At 46.5% G+C, this 11,100-nt stretch overlaps 1 protein-coding gene across 1 annotated transcript in view; it reads left to right on the top strand.

Moving 5' to 3' along the window:
• Positions 1-8,437, top strand: part of slc9a6a (solute carrier family 9 member A6a) — a 40,880-nt gene extending 32,443 nt beyond the window's left edge. Inside the window, exons 11-13 of the mRNA XM_048605247.1 lie at positions 146-225; positions 7,144-7,249; positions 7,879-8,437. Of these exons, the coding sequence (XP_048461204.1) occupies positions 146-225; positions 7,144-7,249; positions 7,879-8,166 (474 nt within the window). The 3' untranslated portion in view covers positions 8,167-8,437. The remainder of the gene's footprint in view (positions 1-145; positions 226-7,143; positions 7,250-7,878) is intronic.
• Positions 8,438-11,100: the final 2,663 nt, after the last annotated feature.

An 11,100-nucleotide genomic window follows, 5' to 3' on the forward strand; every position in this document is an offset into this window, starting at 1 on the left:
TCAGCCTTCCTGCTCCTCTGATGCTGCTTGGCCTGCTGTGTTCATCCAGCTCTACACCGTGTTATATGGGAATTGGGAGGTTTTTGTTTTGGGAATCTGTATGCATTATTGAGGATTCAAACCCTTTCCGTTTCCAATTCCTCAGGTTGGTCCAGAAGGGGAGAGAAGGAACACTAAAGCCGAGAGTGCCTGGCTGTTCCAGCTGTGGTACACATTCGATCACAAGTATCCTTTACTCAAACACTGGCTATCAATCCAGCTGGAGCTGCTCTCTCAAGGTTTCTAATGCAGGATCTCTCACCAGCTCATAGGAAGCAACTGCCATACTCAATGAATACTGTTGTATGAGCGACTATGGCCTGTGGCCGTGTCGGTCACTCTGTATCGGCCTGTGGCCATGTCGGTCACTCTGTGACGGTCACTCCCTGTTGGCCACTCTGTATCAGCCTGTGGCCCTGTCGGCCACTCTGTATCGGCCTGTGGCCGTGTCGGCCACTCCCTGTCAGTCATTCCGTACGGCCTGTGGCCCTGTCGGTCACTCCTGTCGGTCACTCCGTACGGCCTATGGCCTGTTGGTCACTCCCTTCGGTCACTCCCTGTCGGTCACTCCGTACGGCCTGTGGCCCTGTCGGTCACTCCCTGTCGGTCACTCCCTGTCGGTTACTCCCTGTCGGTCACTCCATACGGCCTTTGGCCCTGTTGGTCACTCCCTGTCGGTCACTCCCCGTCAGTCATTCCGTATGGCCTGTGGCCCTGTCGGTCACTCCCTTCGGTCACTCCCTGTTGGTCACTCCGTACGGCCTTTGGCCCTGTCGGTCACTCTGTACGGCCTGCAGTCCTGTCGGTCACTCCCTGTCGGTCACTCTGTACGGCCTGCAGCCCTGTCGGTCACTCCCTGTCGGTCACTCCACATGGCCTGTGGCCCTGTCGGTCACTCCCTGTTGGTCAGAGATTCACTAGCCACTGAGTGAAGACATATCTTATTATCGTCCTAAATCACTGTCCCTTTGCCACTGCCCACTGGTCCTGGTCTTTCGAGACAGGGGCAGCACCCTGTCAAACCCTGTAAGAATTCCATTCACCTCTCTTTTTCCTGAGTGGTGGTGCAGCACAACCTGTATTCTCACCAGCGGCCCAGTAAACACCAGACACAGCAGCTTAACACTTCATCTCTGTTGCTGTAGAGAGTTTCTAGACCTGGTGAAACTACATTCAACCACGTTGGGATTGTTTTTGCTGGAGTTCAGACGAATAAGGGGGGGATCTCATAGAGACTTATAAAATTCTAACAGGACTGGACAGGGTAGATGCGGGGAGGATGTTCCCAATGGTGGTGTGCCCAGAACCAGGGCTCACAGTCTGAGGACTCGAGGTAAACCATTTAGGACGGAGATGAGGAGACATTTCTTCGCCCAAAGAGTGGTGAGTCTGTGGAATTCATTACCGCAGGAAGTAGTTGATGTCAAAACATTGAATGTATTCAAGAGGCGTCTAGATTTAGCACTTGGGGGTGAATGGGATCAAGGGTTATGGGAAGAAAGCAGGATTAGGCAGTTGAGTTGGACGATCAGCCGCGATCATGATGAATGGTGGAGCAGGCTCGAAAGGCTGAATGGCCTCCTCCTGCTCCTATGTTTCTATGTTTCAATGACCTCCAGAATTCTGAATGGTTTGGGGACTAATTTCCATAATGATCTGACCATTACAGAAAGTCCAGTTGTTCAGTAACCAACAGTTTTGGGGTGCGAGTAATCTCCTGAGTTTATCTTAACTTGTGACACTAATGCTTCTCCCAACCTTCCTACCAGCCCTAACATTGCAATCCAGAGCCTTCTCCCCTCTGTCTTCATTGGATTATGATGGATTGAGGAACAGGTGAACAAAATGTTTTTGTATAAAGCAGAATCCACCCACACATTTGTCCATTTCAATTGACTTCTGCAGAACCAGAGAGACTGTTGTCATGTGTCAGGAGAGCCAGCAGGGGGTGCTCCAAGACAGATGATGGATTCAAGTGGCAGGGTCAGGCTTCCAGCAGAACAAAATTGCTGGAGAAACTCAGCAGGTCCGGTAGTATCTGTGGAGAGAAAGCAGAGTTAATGTTTTGAGTCCAGTGTCTCTTCTTCAGAACTGATACTAGCTAGGAAAGGGTGGTATATGTGTTGAAGACAGGGTGGGGATGGGATTAAAGGAATAAACAATAGGCCAGAGCGAGAGAATGACAGTTAGACAGACAAACGGATGGATAACAATAAACTGGGAGAAAGGAAGAGGTTGTTAATGGGGACCATGAGTAGGTGAGAATGGGTTGGCTGTGCTGAAAGCAGCCCATGGCATGACAGGGCCTGGGGTATGAGGGTGGGGGTAAGCATGTACGTGCAGCAGGCAGTAGAGAAGGCAAATGGTATGTTGGCCTTAATTGCGAGAGGTTTCGAGCACAGGAGCAGGGATGTGTTGTTGCAGTTATACAGGACCTTGATGGGGCCGCACCTAGAATACTGTGTGCTGTTTTGGTCTCCTTTTCTGAGGAAGGATGTTCTTGTTCTCAAGGCTGATTCTGGGGATAGTAGGACTGATGTATGAGAAGAGATTGACTGACTAGGTTGGGATTGTTTTCGCTAGAGCTCAGACGAATGAGGGGGGGAATCTCATAAAGACTTATAAAATTCTAACAGGACTGGACAGGGTAGATGCAGGGAGGATGTTCCCGATGATGGGTGTGTCCAGAACCAGGGGTCACAGTCTGAGGATTCGGGGTGGACCATTTAGGACAGAGATGAGGAGACATTTCTTCACCCAAAGAGTGGTGAGCCTTTGGAATTCATTACCACAGGAAGCAGTTGATGCAAAACAATGAATGTATTTAAGAGGCAACTAGATATCGCACTTGGTGTGAATGGGATCAAAGGTTATGGGGAGAAAGCAGGATTAGGCTATTGAGTTGGACGATAAGCCATGATTGTAATGAATGGCGGAGCAGGCTCAAAGGGCCGAATGGCCTCCTCCTGCTCCTATCTTCTATGTTTCTATGACATGGGAAAAGATGGTCAGGTTCTAAAATTATTGAACTCAATATTGAGGCCAGAATGCTCTAGAGTTCCCAAGTGGAAAATGAGGTGTCATTCCTCCAGCTTGCGTTGGACTTTGCTGGAACACTGCAGCAAGCCTGAGACAGAGATGTTGGCCAGGGAGCAGGGTAGTGCATTGAAGTGGCAGACAACTGGAAGCTCAGGACTTTTTTTTGTTTGGGGACAGAACGAAGGTGTTCTGCAAAGCGATCACCCAGATGGTGTTTTGTTTGCCCACTGTAGAGTTGACCACATTGTGAGCAGTGAATGCAGTAGACTCGATTGAGTGAAGGTGTGTTCGGCCCCATCGATTGTGGGAATGGAGTAAACGGGCAGGTGTTACACTTTCAGGGTCCAGGGTGGACTAGCTAGATGGATAGAGAACTGGCTGGGCAACAGGAGACAGAGAGTTGTATTGGAAGGGCATTTCTCAAAATGGAGAACTGTGACCAGTGGTGTTCCACAGGGATCCGTGTTGGGACCCCTGTTGTTTGTGATATACATAAATGATCTGGAGGCAGGTATAGATGGTCTGATTAGCAAGTTTGCAGATGACACTAAGATTGGTGGAGTAGCAGATAGTGAAGGGGACTGTCGGAGAATGCAGCAGAATATAGATAGATTGGAGAGTTGGGCGGAGAAATGGCAGATGGAGTTCAATCCAGGCAAATGCGAGGTGATGCATTTTGGAAGATCCAATTCAAGAGCGAACTATACGGTAAATGGAAAAGCCCTGGGGAAAATTGATGCACAGAGAGATGTGGGTGTTCAGGTCCACTGTACCCTGAAGGTGGCAACGCAGGTCGATAGAGTGGTCAAGAAGGCATACGGCATGCTTTCATTCATCGGATGGGGTACTGAGTACAAGGGTTGGCAGGACATGTTACAGTTGTATAGGACTTTGGTTCGACCACATTTGGAATACTGTGTACAGTTCTGGTCACCACATTACCAAAAGGATGTGGATGGTTTGGAGAGGGTGCAGAGGAGATTCACCAGGATGTTGCCTGGTATGGAGGGTGCTAGCTATGAAGAGAGGTTGAGTAGATTAGGATTATTTACATTAGAAAGGCGGAGGTTGAGGGGGGACCTGATTGAGGTCTACAAAATCATGAGAGGTATAGACAAGGTGGATAGCAAGAAGCTTTTTCCCAGAGTGGGGGACTCAATTACAAGGGGTCACGATTTCAAGGTGAGAGGGGAAAAGTTTAAGGGAGATATGCATGGAAAATCCTTTACGCAAAGGGTGGTGGGTGCCTGGAACGTTGCCAGCGGAGGTGTTAGAGGCGGGCACGATAGCATCATTTAAGATGTATCTAGACAGACACATGAATGGGCAGGGAGCAGAGGGATACAGATCCTTGGAAAATAGGCGACAGGTTTAGATAGAGGATCTGGATCGGCGCAGGCTTGGAGGGCCGAAGGGCCTGTTCCTGTGCTGTTATTTTCTTTGTTCTTTGTTTTGTTCTTTATGCTGTTGCAGGAGAAGGTGCCGTGGGGTGTGGGGGGCGGTTATTGAGAGTGAAGAAGGAGTGGACCAGGGTGTCCCGGAGGAAACGGTCCTTGCAGAAGGCTGACAATGGAGTGAGGGGGCGGTGGAATATGTGTTTGGTGGCAGCATCTTGCTGGAGATGGCGACTAATGGTCCTCTGGATGTGGATCCTGGTTGGGTAGAAAATGAGCAGAAGGATCATATGAGTGTTGTAGGAGGGAAGAGAAGGGGTGAGGTTAGAGTGAAGGAAATGGGTTGGACGTGGCTAAGAGCTATATCACCCACGTTGATGAGGAATCCCCTGTTGAGAAACAGAGTGCTTAAACCCAGGAAAAGGGGCTGGTATGTGTTCTCAGTGGCTAGTGCTGTCTATGCCTTGGAAGAGTAGTCTAGTTTGTTTATTATTACCGTCAGGCGCCCTTAGTCTGCTGGTAGTAGTATGATATTTTTGTCCTTTTTCAGTCCTTCTAGGGCCTTCCTTTCTGATGTGTTAAGAGTGTTAAGTTTGCTCCTTCTGGTCAGTGTTGGGATCACTGTCTGTCTTACGGCTTGTTGTGTTTCTTCATTGATGGCGTTGGTCTTCAGTGTGGCTAGGAATTCTGTTTTGTTGACGTCTCTGTCGTTGAAGTTGAGTCCGTGAATGGGAACATGTTTCTCTGTGACTGTCAGTTTCCTGTCTGAAAGGTTTCTTATCCAGGTATCTGCTCTATTCTTGTCGTTTTGGTGGGTTAGTTTGGCTAGTTTCTTGGCTCTTGTAGTCTGTGGACTGATGTCAATGGCTCGTTCTAAGTCAGTTGTCCAGTCCTGGTTGGTAGCATCTAGGAATAAAGGTTTTTGGCGCGTAATTTCTCTGTCATATCTGTGGAGCCGGTTGTGTGGAGGCCCACATCAACCCTACACCAACTGCTAACCCGAATCAAAGACCCGTTACCCACTATGGATAGGACCAACATCATACACAAGATTCCCTGCGGAGACTGTGACAAACATTACATTGGACAGACAGGAAGGAAATTAACCACAAGGGTACACGAACATCAACTAGCAACCAAAAGACACGACCAATACTCACTCAAGTCCATCCACGTCGACAAGGAAAACCACCAGTTTGATTGTTACAGACAAAGCAGAGACAAGCACGGGAATTCCTGGAAGCTGGTTCTCCATGAGGAAAGCCATCAACAAACACATAGAGCTAGGCCCCATATAGGCTCCATTGTGAAGGAAAATTGGAAGTGAGGTAATCCAGCTGAACGGACTCCAGAGTTTAAAAACCAGGCAGGAAAACACAACGGCACTTCATCGGAGGCTGCACTGATGATATTACCGAGCAGGGTAATGAAACGTCTGCGGAACAATAAACCAGCTTGGTGAGCCAACCAACCTCAACACCCACAACCCGAGCTACAAATCTACTCTAAAACATTAGATACTTGTTAGACCTGAGCTGAAGTATTATGTGCAGTTCTCAGCACTAGTCTACAGGAAGAATGTGAATATAGGAATAGTTTAGGGATGAGAAAGTTCTGTTATAAGAAATGATTGAAGAGTTTGAGTTTGTTCTCCTTGGAACTGAGCAGCCTGAGAGGAAATTTGATAGAAATTTTCAAAATCGTGAGGGGTCTAGGCAGAGCTGAGATGAAACACTGGCCCCGTTGGGGGAAGGATCAAGAGATCGAGGGTGCAGATTTAAGCTAATTGTTAAAAGAAGCAATGGCGAGACAAGGAAAATCTCTCTCGTGCATCAAGGGGTTGGGATTTCTGGAATGCACTGCCTGAACGTGTGTTGTGGGCAGGTTCAATTCATGCTTTAAACAGGGGATCAGACAAATACCTGAAGAATGAAAATATGCAGGTCTAAAGGGAGAGGTACAAGATAAATTGTTCCTTCAGAGAGCCAAAACAGACACGACTGGCTGAATGGCCTCTTCTGTAGGCATTCTCTGAAATTTGTTAGCGGTGCCTTACGGAAAGTGAAAATCTTCAGGGTCCTAAAGGATTCATAGAAACCTAGAAGACAGGAGCAGGAGGAGGCCATTCAGCCCTTCGAGCCTGCTCTGCCATTCATCATGATCATGGCTGATCATCCAACCCAATAGCCTAATCCTGCTTTCTCCCCATAACCTTTGATTCCAATCACCCCAAGTGCTATATCTAGCCGCCTCTTGAATATATTCAATGTTTTGGCATCAACTACTTCCTGAGGTAATGAATTCCACAGGGTCACCACTCTTTGGGTGAAGAAATGACTGGTGTTGAGTTAAACCTGAGGGTCATCATGACTCAGGTGACAGAGCGAGGTTAGAGGGCAGGACCTTCAGACTGACTTCAGCCAGTCATTAAATTGTGAATTAACCTGCTGCTGGTGTCCCATTAAATTACAGACAAGCCACCCAGACAACAACCCACTGTGTCAAGCAAACTCTCTGTATTACCCCGTCTAACGGGGGGATCTCTTCCCCCTTACCCCCCTCCTGAGGTGGGCCCTAGGTTTCTGTCGCTCAGTTCCTGTTGTTGTCCCTCTCCTGTTTTCTCCACTTACAGCCAGTTTGTGAAGCTGTTTTCCTTCACAGAGTTACCCAGTTATTTGAAGCCAATATTAACACACAGTGGCCCCCCCCTCACCAGCACGTTGCCCAGCTGCTGTGGCCCAGTTGCCAGGCTCCTGACCAGCCCCCTGGCCTATGAGGTGAGAACATCTTATTGTCTACACATCTCTCTGGTTGCTTTTGCCAGAAGTTTCTAAAAGCTGGAGGGAGCTAGGGTTTGTGTCTTTTTGTGCTCACTATGTGAAACTCCATACTTCAATCAGAGAGGAGCTGTAGGGAGGTCTATCATTGGTTTAGTTCCTCCCAAATTCCAGATATTCACACTGTCCAAATGTTGGACACGCAAACGAATCCCAGCTCTCACTCAGCGACGCTATTTCATTGGCCAGCGGCTAACATGAGGATCTACTGCTGTGGTATAGCACACACTGTTAATGCCATCAGTTCACATCTATCTGTGGCTTTTCTGTAAATGCTAGCTGACTGTGCATGCACTCCTGTATATTTATAAATTCCTATTTTATCACAATATCTGTGCGTGTACGTTTACAAAAACCTGGAGCTGTCTCCGTAACTGCTTTGTGGGTGACCCCACAAACCCTATGTACTGTACCAGTTTGAGAAGGCAGCTCGCTACCAGCTTCTCCAGGATGCCTAGGGATTGACAGTAAATGCTGGCCCAGCCAGCCACACCCACACCCACACCCTGTTATTGAATAAAAGCAAAATTAATGTCAGGCATCTTAAACTAATTGCTTCTCCTTCTCAGAACCAGGAGCAGCTGAAGGATGATGATGATTCTGAGCTGATTCTAAACGATGGTGATATCAGTTTGTCATTTGGAGACTCAACCTTGGTTACGACTGACTCCAGCTACAACAGTAGTTCTGATCACAGGAACCTCACTCAGAGTCTGGAAGATGCTCAGGAACAGGATCAGGCCTGTGGAGGGCATGAGCTGGTGATTCGAGGGTCTCACCTGGTCGTCCCAGTGAAAGATACTGAACCTACCCTGAATCTAAAGCTGACTGAGAACTCAGGGCCTCAGCTGCTGTAAGCTGCCAATCAGTGTTTCATTGATCCTGTGTGTAACTTCTGCCTCGATCTATATCGTCTGCTCTGCTGTGATTGCACCATTCACTTCAAATATTCTCCAGATTTGTAAGGGCTGCTGTTTAATCTACTTTGAGTTCTGGTGAAGGATTGAACATTACTCATAAGCAGAGATGATTTGCTGTATTTATTGATATGAATCAGTTATATTTAAGACATACTGGGTGTCCATTCAGTTCCTTATTAAATAATCTGCCTTATCACACATAATATTACCAAGAAGTCAATAGATCAAGAACTTTGTTCACTCACTGCTTGATGACTTTGAACTAGGTTGAATTTTGTGGCACATTTCACTAAGAAAAATGATGATTTATTTTGATATTTGTGAACCTTCTGACAGCTCATTCTATCCCCTCCTGTTAAAACAGGTTCATTCTGGAGAGCCCATTGTACTTGGTGGGTCAGAATCAACACTTCCGGTCCACTCTTGCTCCTGTCCCACTGCCCAGCTCCAGGTCTGGTTTGGCTCAGCCTGAAGGATTGCTGCTGTTGGCTGACACATTTTGTTTGAATTTTAATGTTGTCAGAGAGAATGAGATTTGGATTGAATTGAAGGAATCTTCATTGTTGATCAGTACAGTCACTGATGGCCCTGCACTATATCATTTCTCCAGTCATTCCCATCCACAAAGTTCCAAAGCTCGTCTTGTGGTCAGACACAAATAAATTGGAAAGAGAAATTTCATTTACAATGAGCAACAGTTTGACAGCAAAATTAATTCCATCCATTCTGTAACCCTCTTATCAGAATAAGTCAGTGTTAAAAATGCACAGAGCACTGATGGCCTATGGCCATGCACTGACACTTTCAGCACAGTCTCGTTTCAGCACAGTCTCATTCCAGCCTTTTACTCCTACAATAATCCATGGATCTCACGACAACTGATTAAGGCCAGATCAATCAATTTTCTGGCAAACACTAGTCTTACCTGAAAGTTTTCTGGAAATGAACAAAACGTCGAATATAAAGAGTTAGGAGGTAAGTTGAAAACTAGGACCCCAAAGCTAAAGCAGTGTGTAACGGCCTAGAGACTGTTATATTCTGCACTGTTATTATCACACTGTTATTAGAGTGTAACTGGAGTTTGGTGAAACAGGCAGCCTCAAGGAATAAGTTTTAAGAAATCATCTAATTCAAGGGCAATTTCAGTCTAAAATCTAGTCTCTTTAATTTAGCAATTAACTAAAAGTTGCTGTTTTGATTGGGTGCAGTTTAATTGCAGCTTTCAAACAGGAATTTACAGGTACTCAGCTGAAGCTGGTTAATTAGACAACAGGTTGATTCCAATTCCAGAACCCTTTGAATGAGGAGCCATGAAAGGAGGGCTCCTTCAATATTGGAATGCTGTCTTGTTATATTAGAGTGTAACCAGAGTTAAACGAGAAAGGAAGTGATCAGTCCATCCTTTTCTTTCATTGGTAAGTACTCCTCTTTATTAAAGTAATATCTATTGGGCAAGGAGAAGCTGCTGATTGGGGGAGTCTGGATGGTGTGTATTTAGACTGCTATTATTGATTATAAAGTCTTTTTTGTGGGTTTATAGCTTGTAATGACTATAGAACATAGAACAGTACAACACAGTACAGGCCCTTCGGCCCACAATGTCGTGTCGAACTTTTACCCTAATCCTAAGGTCTATCTAACCTCCACCCCTACCTTATACTATCATCCACATGCCTATCTAATAGCCGCTTAAATGCCCCTAATGAGGCCGACTCCACTACCCTCTCCGGCAATGCATTCCACGCCCCTACCACTCTCTGAGTAAAGAACCTACCTCTGACGTCTCCCTGCTATCTACCTCCTTTCACTTTAAAACTATGCCCCCTCGTAATAGCTACCTCCACCCTAGGAAAAAGTCTCTGGCTGTCCACTCTATCTATACCTCTGATCATTTTGTACACCTCCATCAAGTCACCTCTCATCCTTCATCGATCTAAAGAGAAAAGCCCCAGCTGTCTCAACCTTTCCTCGTAAAACTTTCCCTCCATTCCAGGCAACATCCTGGTAAATCTCCTCTGCACCTTTTCCAATGCTTCCACATCTTTCCTGTAATGAGGTGACCAGAACTGGACACAATACTCCAGATGTGGCCGAACCAGGCTTTTGTATAGCTGGAGCATAACTTCACGGCTCTTGAACTCGATCCCTTTATTAATGAAAGCTAACACACCATACGCCTTCTTAACAAATCTATCCACCTGGGTGGCAGCTCTCAGGGAACTGTGGACATGAACCCCAAGATCCCTCTGCTCCTCCACACTGCCAAGAATCTTTCTGTTAACCCTGTATTCTGCTTTCAAGTTTGTCCTTCCAAAATGAATCACCTCACACTTTTCAGTGTTAAACTCCATCTGTCACTTCTCAGGCCAGCTCTGCATTCTATCATAGAACATAGAACATTACAGCGCAGTACAGGCCCTTCGGCCCTCGATGTTGCGCCGACCTGTGAAACCAATCTGAAGCCCATCTAACCTAAACTATTCCATTATCATCCATATGTTTATCCAATGACCATTTAAATGCCCTTAAAGTGGGCGAGTCTACTATTTTTGCAGGCAGGGCATTCCACACCCTTACTACTCTCTGAGTAAAGAACCTACCTCTGACATCTGTCCTATATCTATCACCCCTCAATTTAAAGCTATGTCCCCTCGTGCTAGCCATCACCATCCGAGGAAAAAGGCTCCCACTGTCCACCCTATCTAATCCTCTGATCATCTTGTATGTCTCTATCAAGTCACCTCTTAACCTTCTTCTCTCTAACGAAAACAGCCTCAAGTCCCTCAGCCTTTCCTCATAAGACCTTCCCTCCATACCAGGCAACATCCTGGTAAATCTCCTCTGCACCCTTTCCAATGCTTCCACATCCTT

This window comes from Rhincodon typus, chromosome 14 (assembly GCF_021869965.1).
Source record: "Rhincodon typus isolate 14 chromosome 14, sRhiTyp1.1, whole genome shotgun sequence".
NCBI classification, from domain to species: Eukaryota; Metazoa; Chordata; class Chondrichthyes; order Orectolobiformes; family Rhincodontidae; genus Rhincodon; species Rhincodon typus.